General features: G+C 37.6%; 2 protein-coding genes across 2 annotated transcripts; one reads left to right on the top strand and one right to left on the bottom strand.

Annotated features, from left to right (window-relative positions):
- The first annotated feature begins 951 nt into the window (after positions 1–951).
- LOC141599405 (gallate 1-beta-glucosyltransferase 84A23-like) lies at positions 952–3,629 on the top strand. Its single transcript, XM_074419399.1, has 2 exons — positions 952–2,096; positions 2,947–3,629. The coding sequence occupies exons 1-2, from the start codon at positions 1,041–1,043 to the stop codon at positions 3,370–3,372; spliced, it is 1,482 nt and encodes a 493-aa protein (XP_074275500.1). The 5' UTR covers positions 952–1,040; the 3' UTR covers positions 3,373–3,629.
- A 1,443-nt stretch (positions 3,630–5,072) lies between these two features.
- On the bottom strand, positions 5,073–12,423 carry LOC141599404 (triacylglycerol lipase 1-like). Its single transcript, XM_074419397.1, has 11 exons — positions 12,161–12,423; positions 11,932–12,045; positions 10,428–10,568; positions 10,077–10,187; positions 9,831–9,974; positions 9,594–9,634; positions 9,364–9,440; positions 8,936–9,031; positions 7,637–8,031; positions 7,043–7,221; positions 5,073–5,294 (listed from the first exon to the last, which is right to left on the bottom strand). Exons 1-9 carry the CDS (start codon positions 12,326–12,328, stop codon positions 7,709–7,711), a joined length of 1,215 nt encoding a protein of 404 aa, XP_074275498.1. The 5' UTR covers positions 12,329–12,423; the 3' UTR covers positions 5,073–5,294; positions 7,043–7,221; positions 7,637–7,708.
- Positions 12,424–15,994: the final 3,571 nt, after the last annotated feature.

Raw genomic sequence — 15,994 nt, 5'->3', positions numbered from 1 at the left:
TGACTCAATATATCATAGTACCTATAAATTTGTCATACCAGACATAATTTGTAAACAGCTACTACACATATTCGGATTTGAGTAAATTTTTTTCACAAATTCTCACACAAGCTTATGACGTCTCACAACCAGTTAAAATAATTTCAAAATTAGAAAGTGGTTGCGAGAATTCATAAATCACTTTTCGTGAAGTAATAATAGTTGGTACTTTTTAACCGAGGGTAATTTAGAGGTAATGACAATTGACTAGTGACTACCACGGAGTATATTGATTACCAATTTACCACCTTATCGTGTGAAAACACAAAATCTCATTTGTGACGGCACGTATCCGTCACTTTGGAGCATAGGCGTTTTTGGCGTGGGTGCAGGGGGTTCATCTGCACCCCCTTCCCCGAAAAATAACTACAATATTCTTTAGTAAAGGAGCACATTAGTTATGTGGGTGTAGTGGTTTTTAAGACTATTTCTTAGTTAGAGGTCATGAGTTCTATCCTTGTATTGAACAATTTTTGTTTAATGTTATATATCATACATTTTATCCAACTAAACAGTATTTTTTTCCATATAACTCAATATTTTCATTGTTAAAAAAATTTACGCACCCCCTTCCATCTAATCCTAGAACCGCCACTGCTTTGGAGTGACGGATACCATTTTCCCTCACAAATGACCCAAATAGAGGAGAGAGGGAAGCACATGGGGGTGCTCCCCACCTTGTCTCCCCTATCCGTTTTGTGAGTGGCATTATCCGTCACTTGCTCCGACCCGTCTTCAGCAAGACTAATTGGTGTGAAAAACACTAATAACACCAAGTCACGTAGTCACCAACCACTTGGTAAATATTGTAATTATAGTTGATCAAAGGGACCGACACAAGAAAGTATAATGTAAAACAACGGTATTCTAATTCGCCACCCTGTCTCTACCCTATATATATAAACTCTTCATTTATGTCATTTCAACATAATTAAACGTAGTACATACACTAAAGTTTAGGGAACTACGTTTTTTATACCAAAAACACAGCAATTACAAACATGGCTTCCCAAAATGGTCACCAAAATGGTCACAAACATCATCAACTTATACATGTATTGATGGTCTCTTTCCCCGGCCAAGGCCATGTTAATCCTCTTCTACGACTCGGTAAGCGTATGGCTTCCGAGGGTCTTTTGGTCACTTTCGTCACCACTGAAGACTTTGGTGTAGGCCTTCGTAAAGCCAATGACTCGATCTCGGCTGAACCTGTCCCTATGGGGGACGGGTTCATCCGATTCGAGTTCATCGATGATGAGCTCCCAGATGATGAGCCAATGAGGCGGGACCTGGATAGGTACCTTCCCCATTTGGAGTCAGTGGGTCGGCGTTGGGTGCCAGACACACTGACTCGTATGGCTGGGGAAGGTCGTCCAGTGTCCTGCCTCATTAACAACTCGTTCATCCCATGGGTGACCGATGTTGCTGAGGAGCTGGGATTACCCTGTGCTGTTCTTTGGCCTCAGTCATGCGCATCCTTTATGATCCATTATTACTTCTACCACAAACTAGTTAAATTCCCTACCGAAAATGCCCTCGACGTTGACACTGAAATTCCCACTTTACCCCTCTTAAAGTGGGACGAGATCCCTACTTTCCTACACCCAGCAACACCATACCCTTTCCTAGGAAGGGCAGTATTGGGACAATTCAAAAACATCAATAAAGCCTTCTGCATACTGATGGACACCTACTACGAGCTTGAAGACGAGTCCATTGACTTCACCATGAAGCTCCTTAGCCCAACCCCGGTCCGGCCCATCGGGCCGCTCTACAAAAAGGCCGTGGTAGGGTCGGATCGGGTACGGGCCGATTCGTTCAGGGCGGATACAGAATGTTTGAAATGGTTGGACGGGCGGCCCGACGGGTCAGTGGTCTACATATCATTCGGTACTGTAGTGTATCTAAAACAGGAGCAGGTGGATGAGCTGGCAGCCGGTCTAGAGGCGGCCGGGGTATCGTTTTTGTGGGTTATTAAACCGCCTCACCCGGATATGAGCACGGTTCATCATACTTTGCCTGAAGGGTTCCTTGACAGAGTTGGCGACAAGGGAAAGGTATGTTTATTTTATTGCTGGTTTATTACTGTCAGTTTACCTACTTTGCATTAATTCGGTGTTTAACTGGCTATTTTTTAGTCACGGCTACTTTAATAGTATCAATGGGTACATGATTTATTAAATTTAATGATGTGTACCGTCTACGGGTTCGATGCCTTCAAAATATAAGGTGGTGTTAATTAGAAGTTATGACATGGACTTTAGTTGCTTCTGATCTAAATATGATCATAATCATTAAATCATAATTGAATTATGTGAGACGAGTATCTATAAATAAACTCGCTACCTCCCTATTAGTTTGGACTATATTGTTAAAACTGAAAAACGGTGCTAATACGGAGTAATTTATCCGTATACATAGAATCGTCTCATATTATATTTGCGAAGAGTAAAGGAAAGAGGACGGTTCTCATGAGTAGGTGTTTGTGAGCTTATTAGCCACCTAACTTTGGAAAAAGAACATGTGGCACATACATTATTTAGAGAGGAAAATGTGGTGGAAATTCACTGCTTGCATTTGAAGCGTATGTATTCAATGCAACAATGCTGATTTTAAAATTCAATTGTTGACTTGTTGATTCTTGTACTATAGCTATAATGTCACTATTTGTTACCATGGCTACATGCTAGTATGCTACACCATGAAATGAGGAAGGCAAAATTAATCTAGTACTCCGTACTTATTGTATGAGACGGTGTGTCGGTGTTATACTAAGACATTTCAATTGTATAAAAATGACTCATTTACTGATAGCAATAAGTGAATGATTTTTTTTTTCTAAAAAATGACGTTTTATACTAAAATTTGTGAAATTAATAATAACAAAAGAAATCTTTAAATTTGCAGATAATTAGTTTCAGTCCGCAAGAGAAAGTGCTAGCGCACCCAGCAGTAGCGTGTTTCATGACTCATTGTGGTTGGAACTCGTCGATGGAGGCAATAACCTCGGGAGTGCCTCTAATAGCATTCCCACAATGGGGTGACCAAGTGACCGATGCCAAGTTCCTTTGTGACGTGTTTGGCATGGGTGCCCAATTATGCCGGGGTGAGCAAGACAAAAGGATCATTACTAGGGAGGAAGTTGAGAATTGTTTACGCGAGGCTACCTTTGGTCCTAAAGCTACCGAAATGAAGAAGAATGCTCTCAAATGGAAGACGGGCGCTCTCAAGGCAATAGCCGATGGTGGGTCCTCGGACCTCAATTTCCGGTCCTATATGGACGAGATCCGAAAAAGGAGTGAAACCGTGCTTGCTAATGGAAATGGACACTAATATGTCGTATAATTCTCATATATTTCTTTCATTTATTTGATCCTTCTTTTTTTTTTTTTTTTGAGTAACCCAATAATGGTTGCAATTAAATTGTGGATGCACAAAATATACGTAGACGAGACGAGACGATGAGACTGATAACTTTATTTTTGGTCCTTGTTAAAATTCTTTTGTAATGTCACTTGGGTAACTTTAACTATGTAGAAACATTTTTCGATTTTGTTTTCATGGTGTGAATTTAAAGTGAAATGTACTAATTCCTCATATTCTCTCAACAATTGTCCCAATTACTTTCTCAATCACTTATTCATGGAGAATTGAAATTAAATTTCATGAACCATCTAATTAGCAATCATTATTCAAACTTTTTTTCCTTATGACTTATCTATCTCACTTGTACTCGTACATATTTGTGCAAAAGTCAGCAAAGCGATTATAACAGAGAAAGACTTAATTTTTTTTACCCAATTTAGTAAACAATATATTGTGAAAAATTTTAGCATATTCAAGGCGATTAGTATATTTGACTCACCAATCTATTATTTTAAGTGTTTGATAAACGACATATTGAATCAGTAGATTGAGCAACAACAAATCTATTAACTTAAACCCGTTAGTTACCAAACAAGTTCTACTAATCCTGCTAATTGAAATATATTAGTCAAACTTGTCGATCCAATCTGTCATTTGTAATCTGTTTCATTAATATGGCATTAGTTTAAAACATGATTAGTAGAGCGTAATAATGATTATAAAACTCGTAGTTGTTATTATGTATATATCAATAATTAATCAAATACAGGCTGTTTACATGAGGAATTAAGTTTGGAAGTAGTCTAGATCTGATGTAGCGTGAGGACAATTAGTTGGAATAGTCAGAAATGAAAATGACAAATGAAAGTTAGTTAGTAATTGAATTTTTGGACAGTTTGAAATAGTCAAAATACTACCAAAATAACATCACCTATAATTTGGTTGAGTAAAGTATGAAAGAATACGACCCTTCACCAGCGTACACACCAAATTATGGCATTAGAATGTTCCATACCTACTTACATTTTGGTAGTTTATAAACTTCTAAGAGTATTCAGGACCGTCCAAATAAATTTGAGAGTTTTTATTTCAAAAGTCAGTTTTAAACCTTAAAGAATACAAAAGATAAATTTTTGTAAGAATATATAATACTCGAGTCTTGAACTTGTATATCTATCTAGCAAATAAAAATAGATAAATTAAATGTCGTACAATTGTGAAAAGTACAAATTTTACCGAATAATAGGCTTGTATTTAAATCCGTTTTACAACCATATTAGTGTAAAATAACCTTACACAAGGATGACATTTTGTTTTGCAATAGCTTTTTTTCCGGGTTTGTTTAGATTTTGTGATGCACATATATTTTCATTTCTAAAGGATCATCTTTATTAATCAACGCCCGAATTATACTCCCTCCTAATCTGATTGTTGGTTCCCTTTCTTTTGGACACCAAAATTAAGAAAATGAATTTGGACCACACAAAACACCTTACCCACATGAAATTGAATTTGGACCACACAAAACTTACGAAAAAAGGAAAGCGGAACCAACACCCGACTAGCATGTAAAAAGAAAGAGGAACCAACAATCAGACTAGGAGGGAGTAGTACAGATTAAAATATTGGTGTATCAAGGTTTGACATAGGAAAATAAATGCAAAATTGAATAATTCAAGTTGATGAATAAATAAAAGGAGGAAATAGTCATGAAATAGAGGGACATTTAAGAAAGAAGCAAGGAATAAGGAAGAGTGTAGGAATATACGGTGGGTTGGATAATTATTGGGAAATGAGTTGGTGATAATGTGCGAATGCAGCCTTTGGACAAATAGCCTTCCGATGTTGACTTGCATTCGGCATTCCCCATATGCGGTGTATATTCATTTCTGAATTTATCAATGCGAACAAGAATACTTCTGTAACGCGGTAAAGACTAAAACATGAACTAATAATAATATAATAAAAAAAAAAAAAAAAATTGCTGATCAAAGTAGACAACAACATAGTCGTATCCACGATCATTCTCAGTTTAACCCAACCTAAGGTCAAGTTCATATAATTCGATTTGTCCCACCTCGTCGGAAACGAGGACTAAATTCATGGTGATCCGATAATAATCTAGCTTCATAATAATTTCACCTTGACATTAAACTTGATAGGAAACTAATTTGACTCGATGATTGACAACCCAAACATGCAAATTATTAACTCGGACTTTAAATTAGCCGATAAAAATGATTGGTGATGATCAAATCTAATACAGAGTAAAACTAAACATGGCAATATAGTTGTTGGCCGGACAAAAACCCAAACTCACCTTCAACTAACCCTAATACGAGTACCTGTATACCTGTTCAACCCAATTTCCGGCACAATTATACAATTAAAACTAGATGGACTAGGGAAATATCAAAAACAGCACTATCAAACTCCAATATCTAGGAACCAACAAAGGGTACACACAATGTACAGCTTGGATATTTCCCATTAGTATCATGCCCCAGAAAACCCTCCTAAACGTACGTGCCTTATGATGTCATAGCGAGCAACGAGAATGTATTGCATATTCGAATTCGGCTTTGAAGGACCACCATTCATGACTGTTAGAATGAGTTGAGGATCTTAAAATCTACTTAAGAGACACCTTATGACCACTAAAAACTCGTAACCAGATATATTTAATCCATACAACATTAAATCAACCACTAATTCCCTACCCTTGGGAGCCTCATCGATTGCAAGATTTGTCGATGTCTAAACTATGACTTATGTACACAAGCACAACATAGGACCATTGCATTGTTAGCTAAATACTATAAACAAGTAGCTAAGAATATCCACATCAATCAAAATTCAAAATACTTCACGGTCATGAAAAACAATGGGTCACCAAAGTCGACAGTATCAGGTCCATCCTAAAAGTTGGTAAATACAGCGACATGCATTACAGAAGCCCTTGATGTTTTAAGCCTCACAATTCATCCGGAAAATGGGTTTTTCTAAATTGTGTGGATTCTAGAAGATCGAGATATTCGCAGACAAATCTTTTCCTCCTAGCAAAAACGGTTAGGGTTAGACCCTCGTCATTTACAAAATGCACTCTTTCATAATCTCTTCGTGGGTCAAAACAGGTTCTCAGATTGGGTCACCTTTTGCCTGCGCTAATTTCCCCTACAGAATGCCCAAAATAACATATTAACATAGTCTATCTTCACTACTATCTGGCCGCAACCCAGTCACTGGACAATGACAATAGGACATATAGAAGGGTGAAGAGGGTGCTTGTTCATAAAGCCGTTAGTAGTAAGTAGGCTATGTACATGATCTTTACACTATTCTTTCCTTGGTCCTATACTCCTATAACAAAATCTTGTTTACATCCGTTGTAAACAAGAATAATTTACAACGGAGGTATAAATCCATCCCAACCAACACCTTTTTTGGGGTTGATAGGGTGATACACCCCTTGTTATAATTTACGACAGTTATAAGCAAGACTAATTGTACTCCTATATGGTAGTTTATCTCAGCATTAAGCATTCGTATACACGCGCCAAAAATTCACACACAGCATTAATTTTCAAAAACTACTTTCAATTTGAACGGAGTTAAAGTATAGCATTGAGAAACTTACATATTTACATTAGACTCGCATATTGTCGGTCTAGCCTGTCACTCTCTTTTTCAGACCCTTTAAACTTCACCTTCAAGCGGCTGCCAATTTACTCGTGCACAAGTAAAGACCTTGATAAATATTACGGAGTACATTGTTCTATATACAAGGCCAGACCTCATTTTTTCCAGGAATTGATCCTGCAATCAAAGATGACTAGTAAGCAAAGAAACACAAAAATTGTAATGGTTGTGATTACAAAACTCTATCAAATCACTAAAACCCTTCTTTTCACACAACAAAAAAAAAATCTCGGTGCCTCATGGCGAGGTAAGGGAGGTCGAATATACAGTCTTACTCCTGTGTTTAAAACAAAGAGATTGTAGAGGACCCATAATGAAAATTGTCACGATTTGCATTGCCCACATATACTTCACAAGAAAAAGAAGCGCAAATCATAGTGGTTATTTTACTTTATTCCATCATATTCCAAAAGACCAAAAGTAAAGAATAGTGATTTTTTAGCTCCATAATAACAGTGCCTCTTTTTATGAAAACAGAGTTTTCAGAAGAATAGAAACAAGAAAACTAGCTTTCACCCTGTCATTTTCTCACCTCCTTTACAAATAGTAGATGTTCAATAGCCTATACAGTTCACAACATAAGCAGCTATTAGGATGATGCCACTCAGAGGCTGCTAGATTTTCCCAACGAGCTGAAGAAGTCAATCATATGCTCATATACGTCTTCCTTTGCCTTCACACTCAGGAGAAAATCAACGTGGCCATAATTGTCCAGATAGAGCACCTCTTTCTTGCATGGCAACTCTCTGATTGTGCGTTGCACATCTATCACATCGGCCAAGTCATCAGTGCCACCATAAGCCATCCACAATGGCAAAGATTCAGGGACAAGCTCAAGGTCAAATGGTGGGGGTTTGAGGAAGCCATAAACTCTCTTATTTTTCAGCATTCCATAGTCATACCTGGCAAAAGTTCCTTTTCGGATCACTGCAAGCAAAAACGAGACAAATAAAGAAACATGATACCCCCAGAAAAATGTAACTTCACAACTAAAGATGAACGGAGACGGCCAAAACATAGAATAGGATAATCCCATAAATTTCCAGTCACACAGAAGTCAACTGATGGCAGGAAAAAAAAAAAAAGAACAAAAAACACTTATATATAGTTGTTGCCACCTCAGGACCATGACTTGTGATTTTAACAGTTCACATTCAAAAACAATCTCACATTAAGCACGTAGAATAACTATTTTCATTAAATTCCACATTGAGAGCCTGAAATCAAGCAGACTAGATATGAATAAATATATTGTAACAAGAAGTTACAAAAAGTCTGAACGTTTAGCTCCTCAGAACTTGCAGCATCCTCTTTATGATAAATTTGATCTTTGCACGTGTCTGATTTTGAGAAGTGGGAAAAGAAGAAATGGACATAATCAACTACAGCTATGTACAAGATCGTCATTCCTCCGTAACAACAGCCATCAATACTATAATGATGTATTTCAAGGAGTAGTCAGTCATAGTACTCACAGAATCAAGAATTATCTGTGATCTATCAGTCATTTTGAATGGATATTAATGAATACGCTCATATTAATGACAATCATATTGAATTCCCCAAAACAATTATGAATTGCTGAGGTGGTTTATAACGGATTAATAGAAAGTAGAACTGTTGTGAAAAAGGATCAATGTCTTGCATACATCAGAAAATATGCTGCTTTTAAGTTTTAACATAACGCCTGTTCACACGCATAAGATAAGATATGTTAACAACTTAACATCACACTGCCTAAAACAATTAAGTAAATCGCAGATTAAAAAGCGGGGCAATCTGATGGATAATGACTAAAGCAAAAACAAAGCAGATGGCTCGCACAACTCACTTTGAAAAAGGTGGTTCAAGTTCTTGACAGATGAGGGGTGAGGTTCATATTCAAGGTAATACTCCACCCTTGACGTATTGAAGCAGCAATTTTTTCCTGCCATTGGTTTATATAAGATATCAATTTTGCACCAAAGAGAAGTGGACACTTGATATATACAGATAAAGGTGTCAAACAAAGTTTCAAGTCGATGACATGAAATTGAAATAAACTGCTTCCTAGTTTCCTAGATGATGGAATTATCAAGTTTAGCGCTACGTCACTCTGAGTAGTTATTAGATGTCGAAACATGATACCTCAAGACAGAAATCATAACTCATGAGGTGTCCAGCTGGTGATATTGGGATAAGAAACTACAGCAACAAGCTACCAACAAACCGTTCTCAAACTCTTTCTGCACTTACGAAGAAGAAAACCTAAGGAATTACCAGTTATAGAACCCAACATGTCAACACAGTCAAGATGACCATCACACAAAGAATCCAGAAGCTGAATCCCCATATCACTGCATTTGTCACAAAATTTGAAGTTAACCTTAAAGTCTATGACAAAAACCAACTATGTATGCTGGTTTCTTAGATGGGTTACAGGTCAATAATGGTTTCCTTTATTTTCAATTTTATTTTTAAGGGTTTTTTTCCCCTGTATAAGATTTTACCTTCTAAAGTTAAGTTGATGAAATCCCATAGCAAGAATCATCTGCATAAAAGCATGATATGGTCGTAAACAACTACCAATGCCAACATTAGTTACTCCATCCTTCCAAATCATTTGTTTACCTTACCTTTGAGGCTTTGATTAAAATACTCCTCAACAAAATAAAATAGGTAAACAAATGATTGGGACAAAGGGAGTCCAATAGTACACAAATAGAAATGCAAAAAAGAGATAGTACCTTATCAAGATTAATATTAACCATCCGAAGAACGAAAGGAGCATTTATATGGTCCAGGTATGATATTGGCGAAAGAAGAGCTGCAGCTTCAACCATTTCCACTATATCTGTCTGTGTGATTGCAGCCAAAGACATAATTGTACCCTGTGCAGGATGAACTATTAACATTAAAAAACAGGGATAAAAGACAAGTCTTAATAGAGTTGCTTCGAGTGTGAACTAGAGAGGGGAGTAAGAGGTTATTACTTGTGAATGTCCAACAAGGAATACTTTGGAGTTGGTTAACTGATATATATATTCGATCATTGCCGGAAGATCATATAAAGCCAAATCTTCCCAGCTCCAGTCCCAAAAGGCCTAAAACAAGCAGTAAACAACTCATTCTCTTATTCAGCTTAATGGCTCCCAAAACAAGTTACAGTGTCTACTATCGTGTCACCTAATGATCTGAAGCCCTGATTTGCGACTTTAGAATGATATATATATTATACAAGTGCTAAGAAGTAAGAACAATATGGAAGTGAAAGCACAAGTTAAGTAAACAATCTAAGAATTATACATCCACAAAATTCGTAATGTTACAGATATACTATGTACCTTGCTCCTATCTGAAAGAGATACATGGCCATGACTCCATCGTGTTCCCCTCACATTCGCAATCCAAACATCAAACCCACGGTCAGCAAGAAGGAAGCCTAAAGATTGTTCCTTTGGGTTTAGAAACCACGCATCACCTGCCTGTTTGCTCAAAAAACACGACCAACTTTTGTCATACACAAGTCTAAATAACCATCTGACCAAATCTCTTTAGTCAAAGTGCCGGAAAATCTCAACTTAAGCAAATTGATAAAAAGTTCACAAACTCTATCACATTAAGCAAATTACATCAAATGTCCCGTTATATTTCATAAACGACGAGCTTCCATCCCAAAAATAATTGGTAATGAGGAGAGTAACTCACAACAACAAATTTAAAATGTCTAAACATCCAAACCATAAGTCTATTACTTAAAACTAGGCACCTAACGTTGGTGAAATAGTAAAGATCATGATTTGAAATAGGAAAAAGACGTTAAAGGAGGGGGAATGGAGAAGTGGAATTTTCCCTCCAAATCATTCCTAGGCGCTCACGTTTTTGGCTTTCCTAAAATCGAGAACGAATTTCAAACTTTTTTGGCCCTACCTATTCCGTCCTGAGTAATATAATGTAAAAAAATGACGCATTTTTTTTTACATGAAATGGCGTTTCTGGTGTTTTAGTCACCTTTCAATGGCTCCCTTAATTATGTCAGGGGTGGGCCGGCCATAGGTTCGAATCCTGCCACCTTTCTTGTGGATCATGGTGGAGAGATTTTGATTTGACTTAGAGGAGGATAAATGGATCCCTCCAACTTTATTAGCTATCCAAACAAGAGATTTTAAATCCTCTACTCTCCCTCCTTTTCATTTCCCTCCAAATCCCTCCATCAAACAAGCTCTAAATGTGTGGGAAAGGGAAAAGAGGAATCAAGAGAACCAACTTGTAACTATGTACGTGATAATGTGATATATAAGTGCATTAAGCTACATCCTCGAGGAAGAGATATAGTCCACTTGATACATCCAAATAATGTTTTTTGAGATATACACTTGCCTACCCATACATGATACATTGCGCTAAAATTCCACTTGGAAGGATAGGGGAACCCCGGTATGGGAACTTGGGACATGAAGGATTGAGGGTCATATGAAAGCCGTAATCCCGTGTAAGAGAATCATCATAACCCAAAGGTTAAACTGATGGTTGAGACTCGAGACTCAATAAATGATCATATATCCTAATAATAGCCACCATGGGCAACTCTTTTAAGTCATCGTTTATGGGAAACAGCCTCTTTGTGTTGCTAATACAAGTGTAAGGTTGCGTAGTTCTGACCCCTTACCACCATTTTCCAGAGCACTTAAGACACTAGGGTAGTGTTGATCTTATTGCCATCTAATCTACCGATATACTAGCGTGCTTGAAGAAACACCAAAAATTAAAATCTATTCAAGCAAACTGCATACATTCATACCAAATCATATACATAAACAATTAAAAAGAAATAATATATATTAATACCATAAAAAGGCCATGTATAAGGAGAACAGGAGGAAAACGGCGTAATTGAAGATGATCGAAAGAGGGGGAGGAAACACGCTGAAGAGCCAATAAGTAACCATCCTTGGTTTGAACCTGCGGACAAATCAAAGTATCAAATCCCAACAATTAGTTTTTGTCGTAAGGCGGTTTTATACTAATATTATGTAAAACGGATCAAAGTGAGATGATGAAGGAATAATGATCATACGGTGTGTTCAGAGCAAGAGTAACCAGCGGGAGCGATGAGTTGGTGGCATAGGCTTCCTCCGCCGTGAGACGGACGGCGGAGTAAGTCGGTGACGGTGGAGTTGACGGCGGAGAGGCAGAGGAGTGACAGTGATAGTAATAGTGTTGTTATGGGGTGTGGTGAAGACATGTTTACTGTTTAGGGAATAGGGGGGAGACCGGAGAGACAAGAGATGGCGTGCTGGAAATTCCAAGTTGGATGTGTGTCTAATCGTGTGTCTTAATTACTTTTATTTACTTCTACGTTTTTGTTGGACACTTGGCTACTTGACTTGGAGTGTGCTAGGTAGATATGACTATGTCATATTTTGATTGGTCAATTTGGTGTAGTGGTTGCTCACTTAATTTCTTAACCATGACGTCATGACTTTGATCTATGCTCATAGAAATGGATCTAACCTTTTGGCCAAACGATTTTGTAATACTACGGTTTTCTGGTCTTAAATTACTCGGTCGAGTAAGTTGTCGAGTGCTTTTTAAATAGGCTATTGTTTTGGGTACACTCGGCCGAGTTGTAAGGAACTCGCCCTCGGTCGAATAGGTCGTACTCGACCGAATACCCGGTCTGACGGATTAATTTCCGCGGTTTTGATTAAGATAATTGGAGAAGTATATATAAATCGTGTTATCGGCTTAATCATTTTATAATCAGTTTCTTAATCACTTTGCTAAACTCTTAACGACGTAACATTGTTCTTCAATTACCTTCATCATTTCCAAGGCTAGGGTTCGTAAATTTGGGGATTTCTTTCCTTCTTCGCGTCTTTTCAATCGGTAGTGTTCTACCTTTGTCATTTATACATTTCGGTTATCATTCACAAACCTTAATTGGGGTTTTTGGGGAGTCTTTGTATGTGTAATATATTGATGTAATGATATTATCATAGGTGAGGACTTCGTAGAGGAGGCTTTCTAGCGTGATTGTTGTGCTTGATTTGGATTTGCGATAAAGTAGGGTTTCCCTACTCAATTGATTGTGTAATTGATTTAAGATTGATTGTGGTTGATTGTATAACATGTATCATTGGACTGAGATTATTGTTGATTGGTATTGTTGTTATGGGACCATTTTCGGGAGATGGTTCCAACCCCATGTTCGCCTCTTGTGGCTCTCGTCATAAAGGAGATGTACACATTAATTATATGAGTTCGCTCGTTGCGATGAGCGGGGATTTGGTGGGCAAAGCTGCGGTCCCCCACTGGCGGTGTGGGTTACCTGTTGTGATGGGTAACTCTACACACTTTGGTGCGTAGTCGGTTACTAGTTACTATTGGGGTTTGAAGGATGGTTACTACAGTTTGGATTGGATTGTGTATTGGTTTGTGTTATGATTTCTTATCTTGGTTATGCAGTTGACTAACCCCGTTTATTGTTTTCAAAATTGTAGTGATCCATTATGGGATGGTGAGCAGTTGGTTTAGCAGGTAATGGTTGTGGATGTAACACCCCACGGTAATTGAAGAGGTCCAGTAATAGGCTTAAATGACTAGTGCTTAAAGGGTTTGGAAGTACTACTCATATCAACAAAGTGCACTTTCTTTTATGGTCATCCATACGAAAGAACTCCAAAGTTAAGCGTGCTTGGCTGGGAGTAGTCTTAGGATGGGTGACCTCCTGGGAAGGTTTCCGGGATGCGCATGTGAGGACAAAATGCGCTATAAAGGACCCGTGTTGATCTGTGGGCCATGTACACAGTCTGGTGAGCTATCATAAGTAACCGCTCCCGACCCGGTTTGGGCCGGGGTGTTACAGTGGATATAGCTCGCGGGTCATGGATGGGGTCGAGTCATAACCTTGTGTTTAGCTAGCTTCCGTTGTCGTATGAACTTTAGTTTCTTTTGGTTGTTTTGGAGTTGTAACAGTTTTGGTTTGACTTTCAGTTTGTATTTAATTTAAACAGTTTTGTACTTTTAATAAATGTTCTTTAATGGTCTATTTGATATACTTTACCTCGGGCAACCGAGATGATACCACCTTAATATACTAAGGTGATCTTGGTAAGACACCTTGGTATTTGGGTGTTACAAATTTAATTAATAAGAGAAAGGTATAGTGATTGATATCACCACTAATATGCATTGACCTCACAATTTACTCCCGATAAGGAGAAAAGGGAACATACATCGGATGTACTACCTCCGACTTTTTTGTTTTTGAGCATATATGTATATTTTTTGAGCTTATTATTACCTCAAACTTTATTTCTTTTTGAGCATATGTATACTTTTTTTGAGCTTATTAAAATTTATAAGTTAGATTTTAATTTTTTCCATCAAAGCTCAAAATTTACTAAATTTATATGTAATGTTTTTGAGTTTTATTGTAATTTTTTAGAGCTTAATGTTTAAGAAAATAAACTCAGAAAATTTATAGTAAAACTCAAAAATTTTATTATAATGCTCAGAAAATATAGAATTGATGATAATACATCAGATGTATAATCCATCTATTGCCCGACAAGTTATCTAACGACAAATTTGGGGCGTGACATTTACAAAGCTTTCAGCTACTCCTTGATTTGTAAGAAGTCTCCAAAATAACGTCATTCAATTCAATTTTATACATTTGCTCTATACACGTATATCAATGCTCGTTTTTTTATTCATATCTTTAATTACATATTAATAAAAATTATAAAAATTTGGTATTCACAATGTACTCGGTAAGACAATTTTAAACAATATCTCACATGACTATTTTTATGCTATATACTCCGTATTAGAAATTGTGTCGAAGATAGAAAGAGAAATAGCATCAAATTTTATCAAAAAATTTGTACTATCTGACCATGCCATGGCTCCTATCCCCGACAATATTTTGGGCATGCCGGTCAGCGAGATGTGGAGTAGTAATCATGGATGGAAATGGGAATTATTTTCTGACTTCTTACCACAAGAAATACTTCAAAAAATAGCCTCAATCTCTCTGGCTATCGATCCAGACGTCGAGGATTCGTTGTATTGGTTAGGTACAAGATCTGGGAAATTCACTCTGAAATCGGCACTGGGATTCCTGAAAGGCGAAGACAGTTCGTCCCAACCCGAGTCTTTGGTTTGGCGCACAATATGGCGATTACGAGTCCAACAACGAATACGGATGTTCTTATGGCTATCTGCTCATGAGAGGATTATGGTTAATGTTAATCGAGTCAAAAGAAATATGGGTGATAATCCTATATGCCCGAGATGCGAAGAAAATGAGGAAACAACGGAGCATCTCCTTCGATCGTGTCCGGTCTCAAGGCAAATCTGGACTTTAATAGGTATTGATAGTTCTAATCAATCCTTTTATAACTCCTCCTTTACGGATTGGCTATGCAAAAGTGCAAGCAATGACGTCTCAACGTCGGATGCGGATTGGCCTCTTTATTTCGCAATAACATGTTGGTGGATATGGCGATGGAGAAACAATATTGTTTTTGGTTGTGAAAACGAGAACCCGACTCAACCCCAAGCTTTTATCTACCGTCAAGTCGAGTTAACCAAGCTAGCTTTTGACCGATTCGATTTCCTAGTGCCGCAACCTCAACCTCTTCACCCGGAAATTTTCATTCGTTGGCTCCCTCCTCCTCATACTTGGATGCTAATGAACACCGATGGAGCTTCAAAAGGGAATTCGGGTCCATCCGGTGGTGGAGGCATTATTAGGGATGAAACGAGTAATTTTATCACCGCGTTCTATTTGTCGTGTGGCAATTGCTCATCTATGAAAACCGAGTTATTAGCTCTCCTGGTGGGCTTGGAAAGAGCAAAGTCTATTCACATAAGAAAGTTACTTATCCACATGGATAATTCT

Source organism: Silene latifolia, chromosome 9 (assembly GCF_048544455.1).
Source record: "Silene latifolia isolate original U9 population chromosome 9, ASM4854445v1, whole genome shotgun sequence".
NCBI classification, from domain to species: Eukaryota; Viridiplantae; Streptophyta; class Magnoliopsida; order Caryophyllales; family Caryophyllaceae; genus Silene; species Silene latifolia.
The sequence above is the reverse complement of the archived record's forward strand: the minus strand, read 5'-3'. Positions and strand labels throughout refer to the sequence as shown.

Coding starts and splice junctions, on each gene's coding strand:
- LOC141599405 (XM_074419399.1), top strand. CDS start 1,041: ATGGCTTCCCAAAATGGTCACCAAAATGGTCACAAACATCATCAACTT. Junction 2,097..2,946: donor GAGTTGGCGACAAGGGAAAG/GTATGTTTATTT, acceptor TTAAATTTGCAG/ATAATTAGTTTCAGTCCGCA.
- LOC141599404 (XM_074419397.1), bottom strand. CDS start 12,328: ATGTCTTCACCACACCCCATAACAACACTATTACTATCACTGTCACTC. Junction 12,046..12,160: donor ACTCTTGCTCTGAACACACC/GTATGATCATTA, acceptor ATTTGTCCGCAG/GTTCAAACCAAGGATGGTTA. Junction 9,441..9,593: donor CATCAACTTAACTTTAGAAG/GTAAAATCTTAT, acceptor TGACAAATGCAG/TGATATGGGGATTCAGCTTC.